Source organism: Sphaerodactylus townsendi, linkage group LG10, assembly GCF_021028975.2.
Source record: "Sphaerodactylus townsendi isolate TG3544 linkage group LG10, MPM_Stown_v2.3, whole genome shotgun sequence".
Taxonomy (NCBI): Eukaryota; Metazoa; Chordata; class Lepidosauria; order Squamata; family Sphaerodactylidae; genus Sphaerodactylus; species Sphaerodactylus townsendi.
The window spans coordinates 59,105,523-59,129,446 of NC_059434.1; the positions used below are offsets into that span (position 1 = coordinate 59,105,523).

Sequence of the window (23,924 nt, forward strand, 5' to 3'; positions counted from 1 at the left end):
TCATCCTGTTACTGACCCTTTACCTTTACAAAGGGAAGTAGTTTCATGCTTTGAACCATCTAGACAATCTGGTGTGTCTACCTTGAGGATAGCAACTGCTCCAACAGGTGGCTGTCAGGATCTTGAAGAGAACTTTCAGTATGAACAAGTGGAAAGGTGGCTTTCTAGAGGCATAAAAGGAGACTTGGGGTGCATGGACCGGAAGCAAGGTTATTCTTATTTCAACAATGGAGGGGAGTTTGGGACATGAGTTAAAAATAAAAAACAGCCAAGCATGCACAACTATAGTGCTCTGTGATTAATTTCACTTCTGAAATGTGCCCAACGACTCAAAACGTTATCTGCTCTAGTGTATGGTAGGATACATATATACGCACAACAATAAAAGGATGTGTCTGTGGCCAGCGTAATTCATCAGAAAAGAAAGCTAGCCATTTCAAAAGTAGCCACCAACTTCAGGGCAATAATGAGAACTGCAGTACCAACAAGAGACAAACATACCCAGATTATCTCCAGAATATCCCTTTGTTGTTCACTTTGGTAGGGCTGGTTTACTCATAATGGAAGGTGAAAGCACAAATAGGGAGAGTGAACAATATTACTTCCTGTACAAAAGAAAGCTGATCTGCCTAATTCCTTTTCCTGTGATTGCATATTTCCATACTCAAGATGTGTCCTGGCAATCACTGAACCAATCCCAGCTATCTGCTTTTACAGACTTCTAGAGGGAAGTCTTCCTACAGCCTAAGGCAAACCATCAGGCACAGCTACACAGATGAAGAAGGTGGGCTGTTTGTAAAAGAAACAAAAAAAGACCCTAAGGCAGTTCATTTTCCTACAGTACAACTGCCACGATAGTGCTGATCAATTAACTTGCAATACTAGCAAAGAGACAGCAAAAGCTGAACTTTTACTAGAGTGCACACCCAGTAGGCGTATGCCGTGTCTCTTAAGATTGTGTCGGAGGCTTCTGGACGCCTGTAGGATTTGCTGAGAAATAACAGTTGGAAGAATCCCTCTTGTGTTAATCGTGCACTTTTGACAAAACTTCCTATTATTCCACAAGAAACTAAAGCTGATCACCGTTGGCCCACTTCAAATCAACGGCACATTTGGAGCAGTATTGAAAAACTGCAGGCACAACTTGTTGATTTCTTAATTAAACTATTTTTTAAAAGCCAAATTTATATTTTATATTTAGGTATATTATTTTATGTCATGAACAATGCATTGAAAATATCTATTATACGAGAAACCGAGGGCCAAGCACCGCTTTCAGCATTAATCCAGATTACACACAGAGAACTCTCAGTACTATAATCTCTGTGAAATATGGAAATAGCAAACAGAATAAATTTATATATACAAAAGGAGCAGAGGAAATGTGTGGCATTTAAGTTTAAAATTGGAAGTTGATGGAAAGCAACGGGTCCTCAGAAATGTCAGCTGAATTGTATAATAAGGAGGCCCCGCTCTTGAAGTCTGATCATGAGATCTGGTAATACCAACACGCTTATTAGGGGGAAAAGTCACTTCATTCTATACACGCTACTTATGAAATAGCAATGTTTTATTATAACTTAAGATAAACAAGGTTACCAAAAAGACGCAAAATAATCTGGGTTTGTACAAGGAAAGCATTAATATACAAAAAATTCTGCATTAACGTTTTTTTAGAGAATAACTTTTTCGCTTCTTTTTGCTATCTGGTTTTTGACTTGTGATGTCCTGTTTGCAAGAGGTCTCTGTTCTGTATGGAGAAAACAAGTACTTCAGTATGTGCAAAAGTCCAGCCCAACACTTTTTTGCAATTATAGCAATAGAACAGAACACAATATTGGTTCACAATATTGGTTCACTAAGCAGTCTGTTTACCTGAGCTAAACTGTGTCAAATCAAAGCTCCAATCCTACGTCCACTTAACTGGCAATAAGCCATCATGAATAAAGTTTAAGCCCTGACTGTATATTCTCCTTCCCCACCCTTCAGAGATTTCCATGACGATTGCGAACTGGCTGTCAAACAAATGCTGAATCCTTTATGACCAATTCGCTCCTCTTCTTGAAAAGCATAATCTAGAATTGCACAGAGAATTGTGCATTTTTTGGTGCTGTCATGAACATCACTGAAACGTAGCTAGCATTCCTGGCACTAGAATTCACATCATATTTACACATGCTGATCACCTCTGGAATTCACAAGGGTGGGGTGAAGAGACAGCATTATCTATTTGTACGATTAATACATTTCTAATAATTTCCAAAATAGCGGTATCACGTAACTGCTGAGGGACACCTAAAGTTTATGAATTTATATTTTCTCCTTTCAGCATGAAGTTTCCTCTCAAAATCCTCACAGCACATCAACAGTAGAAACTATTTATTTCCTTTCTACCTCTGATATTTGCAGCGCAATCCTACCAGGGGTGGTGGTAAATCTTGTTGTGGAGCCAGCACAGGGCTGTGCTGATGAATTTGCCCCCTCTACCAGCACAAGGAGAGCCTGCACTGGGGGAAGGGGCAAAGGTGCCAGTGGCCACTTGGCCCTCAGCTCTGCAGTGGCGAACCCCCAAGTCCAGGCTGCTGAAGAGATGAACTGGCATTCCAATTGGATACTGGTGTGGTGGGGGGATGGACTGGGGCATTCCTGGGGTAGAACTGACGTTAGTTGGCTTCCACTCCTGCTTTGTGGGCTGATATGCTGTGGCCTGGGGATGTCCATCTGGAGGGCTTTCCAGTGGCAGGGAGAGGGGCTTGCATTTTCTGCCTCCCCATGCCACTGGACAGCCCTCTGTGAGCGATGTAGTGGCATGGCAGTAGCGCTGTCTCCAGTCTCCTAAGGCTGTGGGTTGGACTATTAATCTAATCAGGAAAACTCCTCACTGTCTGAACCATCAATGCCCTTAAACGAGATCAAATTTATTTTTTCAGTCCTATGAGTCAGATTGGTAGTACTTTTATTCCTCTGATGTGGATTTTTGGTCTGTTCCAAAAGATATGGGCACATAATTAGAAGCAGTTTAGTAACAATTAGGGCCAGTCTAAAGGGGTTACTGTGCCTGCTCACAAGCCTAGATTTCAAGCACATGAACTTCTCTCACCCATATTCAGTATTTGTCATCAAACGTCTCCCCCTCACCTTCTTCCAGCTTCATCTTGAACATGCCTCTGAATTTCAGCCAGTCCCTCTGGCCTATTTCCTCCTATTCCACTTTAACTTTTGTATGGCTCATCTTCCACCCTATATTAACTAATTCTTGTGCAAAACAGCTAATTAAGGAAAGAATAGTTTAAATTACCTGTTCTTTTGTGCCCCTTCTGGCTCCAGAATGATAACATCTTCCTCTTCACTGTCAGATAACACAATTGTCTCATCTTGAAGATACAAGAAGATTGCGGTTTGGTACATTATTTCCAAGGACTGATTTACCATTAATTTACCACAGAAACTAGTTTAAAAGAGTACCCTGAATGATCCTCTCCAAACTACTAATTACATTGTTCTGCGTTTTATGAAATTTTATACCCCAGGCCTTCCTGAGCAGAAACTGGTGTAGACACATACATTTTCCAAGTGATCTAGAACAACCACAAGATAAGGATAACATTAATGTTCTGTTTCATGGCATGTGTCCTAGGTCAAATGTAGAATGACATACAGTGCTGCCAAAAGAACTCTGTCACAGGATTATCACTTCAGCACTAACTAGTATGTTTTTTAATTGTCTATTTGCTGTCACCTACTTCATTTTTTTCTATCCTTCACTAACAAAGTAATGCAAATACAATACAAAACACACTACTTTGGTTTCCTTCACTATAACAGTTTTTGGGATTACAAAATAATAGATATGATATTATGCAAGGCACTAATGCATCTGTATAGTCTTCTCAATTCTAATTTAATACTGTTCAAAGCCAGCGATTTAGGTCAGCTAGTTCCAGACAGTCACAAATAAGCATGCACAGATGGAAGTGTTTTGGCAATTTTTACTTCAACTGATCACCTAGCAGATTAGACATAGAGGTTTTAAATGGAAAACTGGTTTGCCATTTTGCTGTAAAATCAGCTGCATAAAACCTTCCAAACACTGTCAGCTACATTTATTTCTCTCTTGGGCATTCATACAGCAGTATAGGATTGTAATCAAGAATTCCTTATTCAGTAGATCTGCAGAAACCTGTAATTTGAAACCACTTCTTCCTTTCCATTTCAAGATCTTTTCAAAAGACATATTGTTCATAAACATACTAACCTTTCTTGTTTTTTGTGCCAGCACTAGTATCTCCCGTTTCCATACTGTGGTCTTCTGTTGTTGGAGACTTATCCTGAGCAATTTCCTCCTCCTCTTCCTTTTCAGATTCCGCAAAATCTCCCCACGAATTCTCACCCCCTTCACCAATCTGAGCAGTGCCAGGAGCCCATAACACTGGGTTGGCCAAACTGAGTTCATTAAGAAAAATCCAGAAATCATACAAAAACCAGTATGGAAACAGAATGATGGGTTACATGGCTAGGTTACAGCTCTGACTCCATAACATTTCACACTACAGTTTGGAGTAATAACATAGAGCTCAAAGGGAAAGTTATACAATTGTATCTATTATTTTGGGTAGTTTTAGTCCCCCAAATGTATTTTAGTGTTCAGATTTTTCTGAGGTTTTCTTCTTCAGCTGTGCAGAGAACTCTACCCAGCATCAGTTCCTATCTTGATCCATATTCTATAGCTCAGTTCAGAATTACATAGATTATTTTGAACTATTTGTTCCTCTGATGCTGAATGTCAGTTCTAGAACATTCTTGAAATCCTACTATAAGAATCAAAGTTTGGAAGAATCAATTTATCTGTCACACTAAGGCTGCTGCCTAAGCCCAGTCCCCGACCTCATTACACGAAGAGAAGGCAGTGAGGTGTTTTTTTTATTCTGGAACTGCACATACACAGTACTGCATTTATAAAATGCAAATGTGGCATCGTTTTGCTTCTTAATCCGATATAAAGTCTATAGGATATCTGCTGGGTATAACAGACAGAGCCTTTCATGTTGTTCTTGGTCACTTTCTTATTTAAGAGTTTGCAGAGTGACACTATATTGGAAAGATTCAGAGACTTGAAAGACAAAATGGAGGGAGGAGAAGCAATGCGTGCTCTATGCTAGACTGTTTCCAGGAAACGGAACTCTATCCCTCCAAACTCAGTTATATGATGCAATAAAAAGATACACTTCTGAAGGTGGGGATGCTTTAGCAATAATTTCTTCAGCTTGCTCTTGTACATCATTAGTGTCAATCGAGGCTTGTTCTATTTTAAACGCAGTTATCTTTTGGTTTGGAATAGATTCTGCAAATCCAAATTTCCCTCCTTCTTTCCTGTAAAACAACAAATAATTATTTTAGTAGCGCAAATCGAATGCTGTTAATGAAGTCTTGCAACTGACATAGTTCTCAATATACATGTTGTTTTTTCTTAAGCATTTCAAAGTATTGTACTTCTATAGTATGAGAACAGTGTCAAATTGCAGTTTTTCTAGAAACTAGCATCCTTACCTGCACCTAAAAATGGATAATTTTCTTCCTAGAAATTCTCTGCATGACATAAACTTCACAGGACTGATCACTAATTCAATAAGGTTCGAGTGAGTTGCATAAGTTTTGGCCAACAAGTAATGTTGGCAACGGGTAGGAGGGCACATTAACCAATTAAGTTCAAACTCCTTCCAAATCTGTTAGAAAGAAGGTCCGTTAAAACCAACTCTTCTGGCAGAAGGGATGAGAAGACTTCATGACAGGGTCCTACCATAAATCTGCACAGGGGGCAAGCAATGTGGGTGGGCAAAGGGCTTTACCAGGAAGCCTGTAGTGTTCTGATGGCATAATTAGGACAGCATTCCTCATTGCAACAATGTCCAACAGAGGAATGGGTTTGATTTAAAAGGGCTTTTTATTTTGAAAATTTTACTCCAATCCATGCTGAATGTAGTCAGGCAGAGGATTTTGCCATGTATTGGTCACATGCAGCCCTTCATTGCAGTACAGCAACGCAGAATGATCTGAATCAGAGTAGTATACACAAAGTCTAAAAGTTCTACTTTATCAACATCTCTGTAGGTTCAAAAATGAAGACTGAAAGAGTAATCTTCCAATACTGCAAGGGATGAGGGTGGCACAAATTAAGAATTTGGAAGATGTCAAGGGGGAAAAGTGAAGTTATTCTGCCTTATCCAAAAATTCTTAGAACATAAGAACAAGCCAGCTGGATCAGACCAAAGTCCATCTAGTCCAGCTCTCTGCTACTCGCAATGGCCCACCAGGTGCCTTTGGGAGCTCACATGTAGGATGTGAACACAATGGCCTTCTGCGGCAGTTGCTCCCGATCACCTGGTCTGTTAAGGCATTTGCAATCTCAGATCAAAGAGGATCAAGATTGGTAGCCATAAATCGACTTCTCCTCCATAAATCTGTCCAAGCCCCTTTTAAAGCTCTCCAGGTTAGTGGCCATCACCACCTCCTGTGGCAGCATATTCCAAACACCAATCACACGTTGCGTGAAGAAGTGTTTCCTTTTATTAGTCCTAATTCTTCCCCCCAGCATTTTCAATGAATGCCCCCTGGTTCTAGTATTGTGAGAAAGAGAGAAAAATTTCTCTCTGTCAACATTTTCTACCCCATGCATAATTTGTAGACTTCAATCATATCCCCCCTCAGCCGCCTCCTCTCCAAACTAAAGAGTCCCAAACGCTGTAGCCTCTCCTCATAGGGAAGGTGCTCCAGTCCCTCAATCATCCTTGTTGCCCTTCTCTGCACTTTTTCTATCTCCTCAATATCCTTTTTGAGATGCGGCGACCAGAACTGGACACAGTACTCCAAGTGCGGTCGCACCACTGCTTTATATAAGGGCATGACAATCTTTGCAGTTTTATTATCAATTCCTTTTCTAATGATCCCCAGCATAGAGTTTGCCTTTTTTACAGCTGCCATGCATTGAGTTGTGCAGGCTACAGCTCTGATATGTAAAAGTCAGAACATTTACTTACTTGAACATTTACTTACAGAACATTACTTACTTACTTTCTTGTGCAGGCTACAGCTCTGATATGTACAAGTCAGAACATTTACTTACTTGAAAGATAAATGTCATCTTTTTCATACACATAATGATCCTAGGGCAGTTCCCAATAATACCAGTAGGCCTTTTTCACTTTTTTAAAAACAAGAAATCTGCTAGGCGGGTTTTATATCATGTGATTCACCAAGTCAATTTGATAGCCTCCAATTTATTGACTTTAAAAGGGAAAAGGGAGTGCTTTAATTGTGTGCTCCTGCTTGACAGGGGGTTGGACTTGATGGCCCTTGTGGTCTCTTCCAACTCTATGATTCTATGAAAAGTTAGTGATGTATATGTGTACAAGCAATACTTAAAATTCTCACAACTAACCTGACTTTTTGATCATTTGCCAAGGCTTTCTGAATTAGTTCTGTGATTTCTGCAACTTTAACCCCTGTTATTTTACTGCAGACCAGAACCTGTGGTAAATAAATCAATATTATGACATAGGTAAATACAAGTTTTAACTGATTTATCTGAAGCTCAGAAAAAGAATCACCACAACAGAAGCTCAAGGTATATTTCAGCCTATACAGGAATAGTCTCTGGGCTTCTGCAGAGGCAGAATTGTTTGCCTGGTTGAAACTGCTGGTGTAACATGTTAAAATAAGACTTCTACAATCAAATTTAAAATGGAATTTTAAAAATTGAATCTGGAACAATAGTCAATCTGCATAAAAGGTATGTATTTCATTTTGTTAAACTAAGTGAATCCTCCATGATTTATATCTTATCGAGAGGAAAGAAGCAATCAGGAGTCCAATAGGATATTCTAATATTTGCAATTCACCTTTTAAAATTAACTGACTTTTTCAGCTAGTAAACTTAATTAATTATGCAAGTTATTGTTGTAACAAATCAGTTTGGGAGAGAGAAAACTGAGATTTTTCTGATTATACTTGGGCAAAAAGTAAGGTATTAGCAGCATTCAAAAGAAGTAAGAAGTTCTTATTTTAGAAAAACAAGTTTCACAAAGTTCATTTGAAGCTTAATTATTTTAACAGGTGGTTACTTTTGTATTGTTGTTACCCAGGATCCTGATTGTGTTAAGAGAAAGAGAGTGTATATACATCTCAATAAACAAATATTTTTGCTATGTAATATGTGAGTCCGAGTAGAAGTCTTTCATGTTTACATGACAAGTGGTTTTATTTTTTAGCAAACAATGTAATTAGTAGGTAAATTCAATTCAAATATCTTATTTGTATCGTTTATATTTGCAGTATAGAGAACTTGTCTACACAAAAGGTATTCAATACGTGGTGAACAAGTGTAGTTTCTTAAAATTTTCTTACATTTATACACACTCTTAAATACAAACTTTCACAACCATTGTAAACAATTCTTTTAAGCTTCTGTCACATTCAAAATGGAATGATAAATAAGTGTTGTAAATCTATTTAAACAAAGGGGGAAAGACTAACTGTGTGAAACACTGACTACTCACTAAAAAATACACAAATGATGCACCATTTAATCCTCAAACTTCATGAACTTCTATTTTACCTGGTCTTTTAAAAGCATGATCCCACCACTAGACTGAATAGTACAAATCTCACGGTGCTTATTCATGGCAATCACAAGGAGGCCGTCCATCACGCGTTCCTCCTGTTCACTGGGATCCACTAACAGGTAGGTCCTGAAATTATTTAAAAATAATAAGAATTTGCAAAAGAGCCATGGCAATATAATACAGTCTAGATAACATAACAGCAATTCAAAAGGTTTGTGCACAGGATGGGCTTTAGTTCTGTACATTTCACAAGCCCATGAAAAATCAGTCATGTTATGCTGTGCAGTACTAGATGATTTTTCAAATAAAGTTCGCATACAATGCTAACTTACCCTTGTTGGAAGAAAGCAAAGCTTACACAGATAGGCATGTGGTGGATACTCAGTGGGACAGGATCCCTTTCCTCTGGAGTGTACTAAAGAATCCAGTGTACAATAAGTCAGCTGTATAAGTATCAAAAAAGCTAACCATACACACACATACGTGGGTAAATTGTACTTGACTAAATCGTTAATGAATATTTTATTATTATAATTTGATTGATAAACCACTCTCCCCAAACAGACTGCTCACGCTCCTTTCATCACTGTTAAGACTAATGTTCAATACAATTTGAAAAGAAAACTGATTCTTACAGATATCCTATTAGGTTGGGGCTTCTAATCAGTATCTGGTAGTTCGCCTAGTGCATGCTGGCATTCTTGCAAAGATTACTAGTTCAGGTGTACTAGATGTACATGTTTATTAGGTGTACCAGCCATACATTTATCTTATCCATTTCTTATTCTGTTAGGCAAAATAATACTCAGGTTTACAAAGCACAGATGAGTTATTCCTTAACTACTGTTAGTGTAAACAATAATAATGCTTAGCATTAGTATAGAGTGTTCAAATAGATCAAGTATACGCACAATGCTGCCTTTTATTAATTTGGAGCTTTCGGTCCATCAAATTCAGTCCCGTCTACTTAGACAGGTAGTTCTTTAAGAAGGGTTGGATTTATATCCCCCCCCCCTTTCTCTCCTGTAGGGGCTTACAAACTCCTTTCCCCTCCCCCCTCACAACAAATACCCTGTGAGGTAGGTGGGGCTGAGAGAGCTCAGAAGAACTGTGACTAGCCCAAGCTCACCCAGCTGGCATGTGTTGCACAGGCTAATCTGAATTCCCCAGATAAGCCTCCACAGCCCAAGTGGCAGAGTGGGAATCAAACCCGGATCCTCCAGATTAGAGTACACCTGCTTTTAACCACTACACCACTGCTGCTTTAGAGTGTTAGGTAGAGGGGATACTCTACCACTGAGCCACAGCCCCTCCCCAATTCATACAAACATTAAAGCAAGTCCACCTATACATAAATGTTCAGTTCCAAGGAAACTTACCAGTGTTACTTCTTCTCCTTGCACAGACACATCTGGCCGCCGAAAATGGCACAAAGCCGCTATTGCTGCTATGCTTGCTGCATCAATAATGTTTCCGTTGTGATTCAACAAATGCAGGTCCACACGGATTTGCCACACCTCAGATAAAACAAGCAAGTCATTTCAATTTGAATAGTTTAGGTATTTTTACTACTCAAAAATTATAAGCCTGAAGAGTCTGATTATGTATTGGCCATACAGGATAAAGCAAAGAGACAGTATGATCATAATCAGAGGGATATAATACTAGTGTCTGATGGTTTCCAAGCTATGGTTAAAAAACCCAGAAAAGTATCATAGAAATAACATTTCACCCTGCCTTCCCACAGTGTTCATATACATGCAAAAATGCCTGAAAATATATGCAACAATAAGCAAGGAATATAGTAATAGTACCTCATCACTTGTACATCTAAAACTGTCCAGAGCCTCTTCTAACTCTCAACAAAAATCTGAAAAATTATCTGCCAAATACTGTATGAATATAAATTTAAGGCTGCAATCTTACACTTTAGTAAAGCAAATAAATATGAGTTATGCATAGGATCATACTGTGAATCTCATTTAAGTCCATACCCAAGACTGGGCTGTTAACTGCATAAATGAGTATGATATGGGTGCTTCTGACAGAACTGAGGTTAGCCTTCATGTCTACGTCATCAATCAACATTACAAGCTATTCCAAAATGAAACATATGAATTAAATAAAAAAAAATTAAGCACATCCAATACCACAATTCAAGAAGTATAACAAATATGTACAAGTTACAGCCCAATTCTGGAGGGGGGATCCTCTTGCAGAGGCAACATGGGGTGGTGCCAACATGTTTGCCCCCTCTGCTGGTTCAAGGGGCACCAGTGTTGGTGGAGAGGGCAAAGGCTCCGTGGCAGTGGAAGCTGGAAGTCCAGGCTGCCACAGAGCTACAATGGCATCCCATCAGACAACAATGGGAAAAGGAGGGCATTCCCAGGGGTGGAGCCAAGGTTGGTTGGCTTCCACCCCAGGTTTGTGGCTAGTTGCGCCTTGGCTGGGGTCCTGGTCTGTCATTAAGCCCTATGGAAAACTTTCCAGCAGCAGAATTGGGTTTTTTGCATTCTGAGCTGCCAGAAAGCCCTCTGAAGGCAGTAATGCCATCTCCAGTCACCAGGGGCTCTGGATTGGGCTTTTTTTTAGGGGCTCTGGATTGGGCTGATTTTAACCTTTACAATTTTTGCAATTGCGTACTTTTTCACCAGCTACAACACAGAGAGATTCCGTATCGATACACTTGGAATTCCTTAGGCATTTTTCTAATAGTCGATTCAGCTTCACAAGGAGCTCAGACTGCCTAGAAATTAAAAAGAGAAAAGTTACTACTAGCAAATGCATAAACAAGAACCGTAATTTACTTCTTGCTATTTTTGCTGCCGTTGGGAAGAAAAACTCACATACCTGCCAGGCTCAAAAGCAGGCGATGCCATAGGAGAGAGCTCAAGGTTAAAGAAAAGTATACCCTCTGTTGCACGATTTGGCTTTGGAGCAACAAGTTCACATGAAACTTGTCCAAGAACTCTGCAGAAGAGAACCAAAGACCAAAAAATTCAAGAGTATAATAAAACAGTGGAGTTTCATTCTTTTTATTATAGTAAGTCAAATAAGGAGCCCTTCTGAAGTTCCATTCTCACAGTTTAGCTGGCAAAAGTAGTAATTGCATCATGGGTATAACTTGGAAACTGACACTATCCATCTAAATTCCCTGAAATGGGAGAAGAAACTGGATTCTACAACCTGCTTTTCTTCTAGGACCCTACATTCACTCCCTTACACTCCCACCCCCACTTCCACTTGCTATAATGAGTAGGACTCACAAAGTGCTGCTTGGTATTATTTCTATCTGAGGAAAGAATGCTATGATGGAAATGGAGGCAAGGAGACAGAGGTCGATGGGAACAATGAGCTTTTCCCTACTTTGACTAACCTGGTCTTCCCAAGCTCCACAATGCAGCAGCCATAGTCGGTGCCAAAGGAAATGCGGATGTTTCTGTAGTCATAGCACTCACGTCCATCCAGACGCTAGAATGTCAGAACAGGGCAACGTTACAGATATGTAGCTGAGATTGTGAAGAAGAACAGGCATTTTAAAAAAAAGAATTCCGCAGACCTAAAAGAACACGGCAAAAACACACTCTTTCACACCAATTAGCAATTCCGTTCCATCCTTAACTGTGACATGACTGTTCCCAGAGAGCAGTCACTGAACAAGTGCATGGCAGAGTTCAATTTCGACTTTTGCCAGTCGAAACACCATTCTCGATCTTTCAAGACAATTTCCAACAACTCTTCAATGAGCATTTGTGATTGGCGTAAAGGACATTCTAAGACGCTTTTCTGGTCCATATAAAATCTGCATTGGCCGTTATCCCAAAAGAAATAGCCTGGAAAAGGAGTGATTCTGCTAACCAACACTATTTTTACCACCGACATTCAAAAAGCCACTGCCAAGTGACCACCTGTCCACCCAGCCTCGCATCATCTAAAAATGGAGGGAGGGAGAGAAGACTGCCAACCCAACAGGAGATACAAAGGGGCGACATCCCATCCTAAGCCCCCTTCGCATTGTGCCAGCGGCCCTACGTGTAATATCCAGAGCCTCACACCTTCCTGTCCTCAATGGCGCGCAACAAGAAACGCTTCTCGCAGTTGGACTGCGGTGTCTCCTTCATGACAGCGCTGGATTTCCCCCGAAGAGTCCGCGTGTCTTGCCTAAATACAAGCCCCTTTTCTCCCTTGCGCGTTCCATGGACGTCACAGGCAAGCGACGGCAAAGGAGACACGCGCCTCTTTAGCGCGTAACCAGGACGGCGCTTCTTCAGAGAAAGGGAAGTGGGTCCCAGTGGTTATGGAGGCTTCTGGATGAGAAGGAGAAGCGCCTTTCCTTGGAACAGATCCATGTAAATATCTTTCTGAGGCGTCGCTATGTTAGTAGGCTGCAGTCAAAACAACTACTGACTGATTTATTTATTTATTTATTTGGATATTTAGACACCGTTTTCCTCCCCAGCATTTTATCTTTATAACAGCGCAGTGCGGCACTTCGGGGTAAGAGTGATTGGGCCGACTGTATCCTGCTTTCTGACAATAAAAAGCCAACAAAGGCGGTGTTTTTATCACAGGGGATGCAGCATTTACCTGGTTCCCAAAGTCGCTAGATCTCAGTGACGAGCTCGCCACACCAGCCTACAGAAATTTATTATTAAAGCGACTTTTATACCACTCTTCTTGTTTTGGGCTTAGGGTGATTTCCAACCTTCATAAAATATAATACAATATATAAAAAAACGAATACAAATATAAATACAGATTAAAAAATTAACAGTTAACTCTGATTTTATCTGAACCAGTAGCCCGCATCTTCCTGATAACATGCACAGTTTATTTCAGATGGTGGCAATAACAGGAAAACTTAACGGGAATAAGGGATGGAGAGGGACAGAAAGAGGAAAGGAAGGAAATGGAGGTGTAACGGTGACCCTTATATCCCGTGCTAGGGAGAGATATTATCCCACCACTGCCACCAATTGTAACGAGGATGGGTGGCCTTCAATCAAGGTTCCCACTACACTGACCAGTGGGGTTTTCCTTTGCCACCCAAAATATCCCAGGCTAGTGTTCAGGGATCTTCTTTTTTTCTCTGCTGCCACCATAAAAGAGAAGGAACTAGGAATCCCAAAAACTGCTCCTGGCTGCCAAATATATAAAGGATCCCACCTCACATTCACTCTTTGACTGAGGGGAATGTCCTTCAGAGTCCCATAAACAAAAATGGAGGGAATTCAAAATTGACTGGGATTCTAGTCTCACAGACAGGCACTTCCCCACTCTTAAACACACAAACGCAGGCTATCTCAAATGGTAGCTTGAACACAGTAATTGAAATTTATTTTTAAAACAAAAGAAAGGCTTCTTAAACTGGCTCAGAGAGGTACTAACGCTTGGTGGTTACGGAGAGGTTCTTTTCACTTAGGTTTCAGAGACGTTGTTGGCACTTTAGTTTCACACACACACAGACACACGCAGGTGTCTCTTCAGAGAAAAGTTTTTCTTTAAAATATCAAACTCCTTTACTGGCAGACACTAGTCTTTTGCTGTACCTCACCCCACTGAATCAACACACACACAGTCTATGCCCTGTGAGATTCTGGCATTCAAGCCTACCTCTCCCACTGTCCCAAACTGGCCAAACTGCCACTGGACTGGGCCTTTCCCAAGACTGGTGGTACACAGTGTTATGGCAGACTCTATGTCTGGACAGTCTTCACTGTCAAGCCCCTGACTGGCGTGTCACCCTGCACCAAACTCAGGGCTTCCTCTCTCTGACAAGCCTCCTCAGCTAGCAGAGTGACTGGACTTCTGTCAGCTAACTTCAGCTTCAGACCTGACAGATCGCTCTCTGCCAAACTCTGGCTCTTCCTGATTTCTATCGGAGTCTCTTTAGAGTGTGAACCTGCTGACAGGCTCTGCTCTGTCTATTTATGCTGCCAGCACTTTAACTCCCCCTGTCCCTGGCCAAAGGCAACTGGGCCTCTGCTCAACCAATCAAGTGGGTTCTTTTGTATAGTGGAGCCTTCTCTTTAACTCTGGCTGTCACTAAGGCCTTTTCAAGCAGGACTGCTTCACACCACCCTTCAGGGTGGGGCAAGTCCGTTACAGGAGGCAATGGGAGCAGGAAGGGGAAGGGGGCAGTGTAATGGTGGAATCACTATAGCTGCCTCTACCATAATAAGTCTGGAAGAACAGCTCCATCTTATAGAATTATATTATGGAATTACATTAGATCCTGCATTATTTCAAGACGGAGTGCTCCACCGGGTAGGGGCCAGGACCAAAAAGCTCCTGGCCCTGGTTGAGGCTAACCAGACCTCTCTCAGGATCACCAACCGATTTTCACTTGCTGATCATAGCTACCTTCAAGAGACATAATGGGAGAAAAGAATTTATACCCCACCTTTCTCCCCTATAAGGAGACTCAAGGTGGCTTACAAACTCCTTTCCCTTTTTCTCCCCACAACAGACACCATGTGAGGTATGTGTGGCTGAGAGAGTTCTGAAGAACTGTGACTAGCCCAAGGTCACCCAGCAGGAATGTAGGAGTGTGGAAACAAATTTGGTTCATCAGATAAGCCTCTGCCACTCAGATGGAGGAGTGTGGAATCAAACCTGATTCTCCAGATTAGAATCCACCTGCTCTTAACCACTACACCACGCTGACTTATCCCCACCAGACACATGTAGAAATATGTTGGTTTAACTCCTCTAAGACTCTGGATCTTTAGAAACAGTCTTTCAGATTAAGAGATGTGACCTTTTCCTTGTCCCTTGGGTAGCATAGACCAAGTTTAGACTTTTTATGTGAGTACAGAATGACCACAGTTTTTTAATAAATTGAACTTTACTTGTAATTTGAGCAGTTGGTATAATAACAGAACAAACTTACATGAGTAAGAACTGCTCACCAAAAGAAAAACAAAACGAGTGGCAAATGCAATTCTTTCTCTCCAGATCTAAAATGTCCTGTTTTAGAAGAAGATTGTATTCTTCTAATCATTGGGCAAGATAATCCTTATATAGTTACCTTCCATTGATACATCTATCTTCTCTGCATATTATAATCATCTTATAAGAGTGATACTGAGTCTGCAGCTTGCCAATATTCTCATTTTCAGATGCCATCAACAAAAACAGCCACATTGATTACCATTGCTGGCATAAGGCATGCACTTTAATGAGATTTTTCTTGTGTGTCATTCACACAATGAGCATTTTTTGCTATTGTGGTTTGTTGATTATATTTCACTATGTGCCATGTTTGATTTTGATTTACCATATATTGAATCAGACCATTGGTCTGTTAAGTTCAGTACTGTCTACTCTGACAACCACTGCCCAATCCTTTTAACTGGAGATGCTGGGGATTTATCCAGGGCCTTCTGCTTACAAAACAGATGCTCGACCACTGAGCCCTATCCTCTCCCTCTCATTCATAAAACCAGGATCCCAGTAGCTACCACCTTGCTCCAAGTTTATACTCAAAACTAATGTTCCTTGAGACTAGCCTATCGTCGTATAAATGTGATTGATTCAGCATTGACTTTTTCAGCAAAAGTTTTACAATTGCCTTCTGCAAAACTGAAGGAACTGGCCCTCCTGAAATTTGTCATCCATTGAAATAACACCACACCCTGGTTTTAATGGGCCAGGACTCAAGCAGGGGTCAGGCGAGCATGTGACAGGAATTAGTGGGCTAAGCATTATAGCTCAAGAAAGCATCTTACAACTTGGAATAAGAGTACCAGTCTGTACTACATGGACACAATGATATGGAGAAGTATGCTTTTTTTACTACAATGGAGTAGGTTCTAAAATTATCTCTTACTCATGTTCAAGCAGATTTGGTTTGAATCTTTCTCTGTAGCCTAGCTGTTGTCTCAATTGCTTCACAGCAACCAGTTCTTCTGAGAACCAGGGTGCTTGATGTCTGTGACCACATTGGAGAGAACGCTTAGGATCAAAGATAACTACTGCTCCCTGTTCTAGAAGCCTACTCGATTTGCAGTCTAATTGCTGATCATACTAAGTGAAATTGCTGATCATACCAGAACTATCAGAAATCCATTTGGATCCTTCCTTCTTATCCCACTCCCCAGGTTTTGCACTACCTTTAGCATAAACCTCACTAGACAGGGACTGAGTGGGTAGAAAACCAAGCTCCAGCCACTTCCCACACAGCAGAGAGAAGAGACATTTTAACTGTGTATGGGGGAGAAACAGTGGGACAAGTAGTATGGAAACAGGCCATGTAGATGCTGTTGCCTCCTATTCCATTCTGATTGCTGCTGCTGCCGCCATGGCTGGGGCAGGTTCGTACACTCCTGTCTGTTAGCAGTCCTTGTCATACTTCCAAAAGATAAAACAACCAGCTATCCTACCTGGTTGGGTTGGGTTGTGGGTTTTTTTTTTTGGTGGATTATCTATACTCTTTAGTGTGTGGAATATCTGCAAAATTAATCCCATGTGGGAAAGAAACAAACATATTGTACAATAAATACATTTTTGTACCTCTAATTTTCATAATAGTTGCTTGTATCTTGGGATTGCTGGACTTTTAAGTGGTAAAAACTTGCAGTTTTTAATGAAAAACCATGGTGTTATTTACAGAATATCCAAAATCTTCAGAAAAGGAGCAGAGGTCTGTGTTTTGTAACAAGCAGGAATAGCAACCCAGAAAAACATCTCAAAGCTCAAACATACTCTTTGAGGAAGTGTTGCTTTTCTTTCCTCAGTGGAGTTGGTGACAACTCCCTCAAGCATTATGAGAGAAATTTGTTCTCTGCAACATGCCTCTAGTATTGGCTCTCTTTCCCCCCACAGTTTGTAAATCGTAATTGGTTTTCTGGTGTACAAGATCCCTACATCACTTTTCTTTAGTTAGCCATCCCATGAGAGTATCCTATTGATCCTACTACAGTACTTGTAACATACGTATAACTAGCAGGAGCTTTTATAATTAATTCATGCTCATAATGTAGAAGCAAATATTTTATAGAAAAAATGCATTTACACTGTCAGAGGCTGAGAAGGCGGAAGATCATAGATTTGTCACGTCAAAGTTTTTGGTAGGTGATGCAGGTGATGCAATGCAGTGTCAGCAAATGTACTGGTATGTTTTTCTGCCTTAGCAATTGAACAAAACCTGTGATCTTTTCCATCATGCAGTTTGTGTTTTCATTCATAACAACTTTACAATTCTAATGTTCAGCTCTAGCATTGTTTCAGGGCCCTATCAGAGAACCATAAATATTACACATTATTTCTCTAAATTAGATTTTATGTTAATCGTATGCTGTTTATTTAACATCTTAGTGGGAGTAGTTCTCATCCACCCTGGATGGCCTGATTACTTTTTAATTGGGTCTTGTTTTATATCAGCCTCTCCTTGTAACTTCTTCCCACTGTCTTTCCCCTCCTCCTTCCATTGCTTGAACACTGGGTATACATTTAGTTGCTTCAGATAGACTCCTGTGCAGCTTAGACTCACAAAATCTTATGCCGGGAAAACTTTGCAATAAATTTTGTACATCTTTAAAAGGCTAGTAGACTCCTCTTTAAATTAACTACAACTGTATAACACGGCTGCCTCTGGAGTATATAGATTCAATGTTTTAAGAAGCCCGCTCTGCTGATCCTAGAATGGCATTTATGTGAGTTCAGTCCAAGTAGCATGAATTTACGTTCTTTACCCAACTATTTATATAATCTTGATATACTTGCAGAAAATAACCTTCATAAGCATACTTTCTAACTTGATTTGAAACTGATCATACCAAGGAAGCATACACAATCTATTTTCTTGAAACATTAGTAGCCTTTACTAGCATTAGTAGCCTACTCACATCCCTAATTTAGTACAAAGTCTAGGTAGGGCATTAAAGATGTTTCTTGGGAAACAGCATTTCCCAGGTAATGGCGTTCTCTCACACAAACTCAGGACCATTTAAGCTTCAAACACTTCAGAGGAACTCAAAAGATGTTGTGCTTTTATTAAGCAAGTCTGTTTGCACATCATAAAAGGCTCAGGCTAAACCCATCAAAGCCTTCATTTCAATACATGTAGCTCATATCTTTAATATGATAATCCTGGGGTGCCAAGTTGAATTTATCATCAGTTTTATTTCTCATTTGTGGGCCTATTCTGTTTCTGTTGCAATATCAGGCAAAAACCTCTAACCATGTTTATCAGAAACAGGATTAGCTCCAGCTTTGATTTACATTTTAATGAATTGCTGGCTGCCTTTTAAATCTTACTGATTACAATTTGCCAGTAGTCATGTGTAGTACAGGCATTTTGTAAATGGAATGTGCATGTTGCGTTGTCACTTCCAACTTACAAAAACCCTAAGAATAATGTCTACCAAAACTTCACATCATTAACAGACATGTTTAGGTTTTGCCAACTAAGTGTTATGGCTTCCCTTTCAATGAATCTCATGTTGGGGCTTACTCATCACCTACTGCTTTCAACTTTTCCTAGAATCTTTTCACCACAGTTTGTCATTGGCTAGCATCACAGCACCAGTCACAGGATTTTAAAATGTTAAAGCTTCACTCACTTAGCTTGGTTCTGCTACAAAATCACTTGTTTGCATACCAGAAGCTGTCAGGCTTTTAGTAGCATCCTATAAGCAAGGAGAATGTCCTGGTCTACAAACAAACAAACAAACCCAAACACTTTAGTTTTTTTACATTATATTCCTTATTCCTGTTGTACTGCAGCCTGTTGCAGACATCATCTTGACATTTTAGGTCCAACAAGATTCTATAAATCAAATGGCTGGAAGTAATCAAACCACTTCATTTTCTTATAGTTAACATAAGAAGTCATTTTGGAAGAATACATTAAAATAAGGGAAACATTTGTGTTCTGCTTCTTGACCATACAAAGTTATGTAAAAGATATATTTCAAACTATGCAAACAACAGTAGCCATAACGTGAACCCTACTTTCTTCAATCAAGGGGAACTGTAGATGTTTAACAACCCTTCCTTGTCCGACAGACTAACAGATGTTCCCCACAAAAAGGATGCAGGAAACATGCAGCTTTCAACAAAGGGGCCCTGGCTGCTACTCTTCATGCAGATAAACCACAACTCCTCTGTATTGATGAATATTTTTAGTTGCCAATGTCAAACACTTGTGATTCCTTTTCCCTTTTATGATAAAAGTCAGGTTCAGTTATGAAACCCATGACAGCGGAACTAACAGAAAATGGAGAGCGTCCTAAAACTCCTGCAGTGGATGGGGGAGTGTTGTCACAATAAGGAGTCTACCATCAGGAAAGTGGGGAGCTAGGCTGAGCTATGCAGAATGAAAGAACATTCTAGTTGACAGGAGCATCTTTTCTCATTTGTTCAGACACCCAGATTAAGACCCTTTTCAAAGGAACCTACTGTGGCTTTATACCTGTAACTCATTTATCATTCCCCATCCAAGGGCAGGCAGCAAGCAAGGAAGCAGGCAGCAAGCAAGGAAGAAAGTCTTCCCTAACCCCAGCAAAGAAAATTAAGTTGTGAAAAACAAAAAACAAAAGAGCCCAGCTGTTTCTCTATAGGGTTGGCACATTTTTGATACTCATGAGACTCCTGTGCTTTGGCCAAATGCATGGCAGAGAAAGCTGTAACAGGTAGAGAGACCTACCCAGCATGGAGATGCAATGATAGGATTGCTGCATCTGTTGCACGCCAGTCAGGCAGCATTCTCAGGCATAGGGGCTGTGTGGGAACATAAAAGTTGGCAACTGTGTTCTTCAGTAAGGTTGTTTGTACTCCTTCCACCACTGAAGCAATTCAGTAAAATCTGTGACTCTTACAGTTGTGGTTTTACTCTCATTATTGATAACCTTCCTTCCATTTGTTAATCATCTTAGCTTCTTCATGAACATAGGAAACAGCACCAAGGGAGTAGAGATCTGAGTGCTCCAGTACCACACTGTACCAGGCATCAGGGGTTTGCCCCTCCCCTATGATCTTGCAACTGGAACTTTAACAAGGGGCAGATCCCACCTACTGAACATCTTCATTTCCATCTTTTCAGACACTGATGCGATAATAAACTCAGCAGAAGTACCAAACATCCTGCCCTCTCCCTACAATTATTGCTGTAGTGTCACAAAATGATATCAGGTTGCCTATTAAGTTGATATGAGACTGCTTCTTTATTATATGTGATAGTATTTAACAAGTATTTCATTGTGAAGCACTGAAACACTTGCTGTGACCAGAAATTCCAGGAACAATTTTTGACAGATGGGCAGAGGTGCTGCCCATTTCTGTCAGCTACCAGTTCCCCTGTGTGTCTGTTTGTGCATGTACAGAGTAGCTAACAACCAATCAGAGCTAATCAATGGCTTAGGAAGCCAGGTTTTGGGAGGGGGGATGAGAGAGAAAAAAATATGAGGCTTTTAGCTCAAATAGGGTCTGTGAGAGTTCAGACAGAGAGAGCGAGACTGACTTAGAGGGAGTCTGTCTCAGAATCTGCCTTGTGTGTAAGCACTCTGCAGCATGCTACCTCAGTTTAAACAGCATTTAAAACTTTAACTACCAAACAATCCCCTTAACAAGAGTCAACATAAAGATTGGTGCTAAATACACTGAAGCATGGTATAAATATTTCAGATCTTCATATATTGCCAGGGATTTTTGACACTGTGGGGGATCCGCTAAAAAGTGAGCATTTATCATTCTTCTTTAGGTAGGAGGGCGGGGAAAGTGCCAATTAAATGCCCTACAATATTGCCATGCCTTCCTGTATTTGAATATATATTTTTTTGGTCTGTGGAGCTGACCTTGATTACTGCTGGTCGGAGATAAATACAAAGGGGCAGGACACTTTTGTTATATCCTTTCCAAAGGACTTCAAATGCAAGCCTTTAGAGGCCAGAGCATATATTAAAGGCTGCAATCCTATACACAGTAATTTAAGAGTGGATTCCATAATTGGACATGTCCAGTTCAATCTGCAGAGGATGGGATATTAGAATTGGGCTGTATCCAAATCCCAATAGTGCGGATATTGTCCATTGCTCCATTTTTCTGTCTCAAATGTTTTCCCATGCTATTTGTATATTTTGATCCATCCTCCTCCAGAGATAGTTGGTAAGTGACCAAAGCCATTTCCATCCCATGATCAGGTTGGAAGCTGGACTGAAATGTATCCAATGCTGATCAGCCACCCAAGAATACCTGGAGCTGCTCTGCTGCCACTCTCTCAACTACCTCACCCAGAAACGGCAAATGTGCAACTGGGGGGCAGTCGGCTAGATCCAAAGGATCTAATTTTTTCCCCAAGAACAGACAAGCCACTGCCTCCTTCAGTTCTGCTGGAAAGTCCGCTGAACTCAGGGACAGATTTATAATGTCTCTCAGGGGGGCCTGCACACTGTTGCCGCTGGCTTTCACCAGCCATGCTAGACATAGTGAAATGGATTTACAACACCCAAATCCCTTTCCTCTGTTGCTTTTGATGAACTGGCTGCTGATATAGATCTGTATGGACAGCAACCACACTGGCAATGGAGGCAGCTGACAATCTGAATCCTCCCTCTGACAGAGGAGGGTAGCGTCAGTTAGTTAAGGCTGTTGTCAGTTGCTGGCAGTTACTCTGGTTGAGGAGTCTCTGGCAGATTGGGAAAAGATCAGGATTTTAGTATATCAGCGTTAGTGCATGACATGTTGTGTCAGTTGTTTCTCTTGTGCTTTGGTTACATTTGTATTGGTTCTGCCTGAGCAGTAAATGTTACAAAGTTTCCAAATTGAATGTCTATCTGAGTAAAATCTGCCTACTTTGGGTCCCTTCTGCACATGCAGAATAATGCACTTTCAATCCACTTTCAATGCACTTTACAGCTGGATTTCACTGTGCGGAATAGCAAAAACCACTTTCAAACAATTGTGAAAGTGGATTGAAAGTGCATTATTCTACATGTGCAGAAAGGGCCTCAGATACCTTTTTTTGGGTTAACATTGGTGTGGAGAATAGTCCTTTAACTTTCTCAAGGCATGCACCATCTTGGCCATGTGGATATAAAAAGGACAGTAGAGTATTTCTTATTTACTTGGGGGCAGGGGAGGGGTATTCTCAGCCATAAGGCAGCCACTCCCTCTGGTTTATCCAGAAGTGTGCAGGTCCCCTTCTGGGAAAACAATAGGGTCCTTCTGGTGGCAGTGTCTCCATTAAAGGCATCAAGGGTCGGCAAGGGAAGTTTAGTCAACCTTGAGGGAAAACAGGTCCATAGCAAGAAGTCACCTTCCCCTGCCGTGAGCTGGTTGCTACTCGCAGGTCACCACACATAAGCCCAGGAGCAGATGGTAGACTTTACAGATGCCAGGGTTCTGTCAACATTGGCTGAATTGGTTCCAAATTAGACCAGAAGACAGCCAATGGGCCTCCTGTTCCTTAACTGTATCAAAATTGAAGGTCATGGCCAACAGACAAGATTTTGTCTGTAAAAATGCTTACAAAATGCCTCACAGATAATGACTGAATTGCAGGGAAGTTGCAGAAATTTTAAAATGGACAAGAAAAAGGCATTACGATTCATGGGAAATTATTTGTGACCAATTCACTGGCATTTGAATGAAAAGGCTAACAAGAAAGTGATGATCAGCAAGGATCCCAAATTACTCATCCAGGGTACAAATAATGTTTACTTCGCTAAATTGAGCAGTAAATGCAAATTGTGGTCTTAGTATGTGGACACCTCAGTTTTATAGGCTCCCAATATTTGCTGTACACTACTCCTGGCATCCTTAACTGCAACATGCTTCCTATTGGTTAGTTACATTATTTTACTCCCCAGAGTAAAAACATATTTTGTGCAGTGTTTTGAGAGAAATGAAAATATTGTCAATATTATTTTATGAGTTAATACGAACATACCTGTATTTGTTCATGAGATTTGGGAAATGCTTATTCAGAGGCATAGCTATAAGGGGGCGGGGTGGGTGTACACCAGTGGGGGTGGAAAATTGCCCTCGCCCACCTCACCTCACCAGACCTGACCTAACCCCACCAGCCTGGCTCTTTTTCAGCCGGCAGAAAAAGGTAAGTGGGGGGCAGTGGCATTCCTTGGCAAACTGGAGCCCTGGGCAAAACCTGAGTTTGATGCCCCCCCCCCCATGGGCGGCCACCCTCCCCTACCGTGACCAAACAATGATTTTTTCCACCAGGTCGTTTCAAAGTCACCATTGTTGGGGTGAACCGGCGAGCCTCGTAGGGTCTCAGAAAGAGCACGGGAATGCCTGCGCCATCTGTTACCCTCTGGGCAAGCAGACTCACCGATCACAAGACCCCAT

General features: G+C 40.9%; 1 protein-coding gene across 1 annotated transcript; it reads right to left on the minus strand.

The window, feature by feature from the left end:
- Window positions 1-1,552: 1,552 nt before the first annotated feature.
- EXOSC9 (exosome component 9) lies at window positions 1,553-12,832 on the minus strand. The gene is made up of 12 exons (XM_048509221.1): window positions 12,674-12,832; window positions 11,995-12,089; window positions 11,469-11,588; window positions 11,262-11,364; window positions 9,998-10,135; window positions 8,951-9,033; window positions 8,612-8,744; window positions 7,436-7,524; window positions 5,224-5,370; window positions 4,256-4,443; window positions 3,299-3,374; window positions 1,553-1,750 (listed from the first exon to the last, which is right to left on the minus strand). Exons 1-12 carry the CDS (start codon window positions 12,737-12,739, stop codon window positions 1,663-1,665), a joined length of 1,326 nt encoding a protein of 441 aa, XP_048365178.1. The 5' UTR covers window positions 12,740-12,832; the 3' UTR covers window positions 1,553-1,662.
- Between the last annotated feature and the right edge of the window lie 11,092 nt (window positions 12,833-23,924).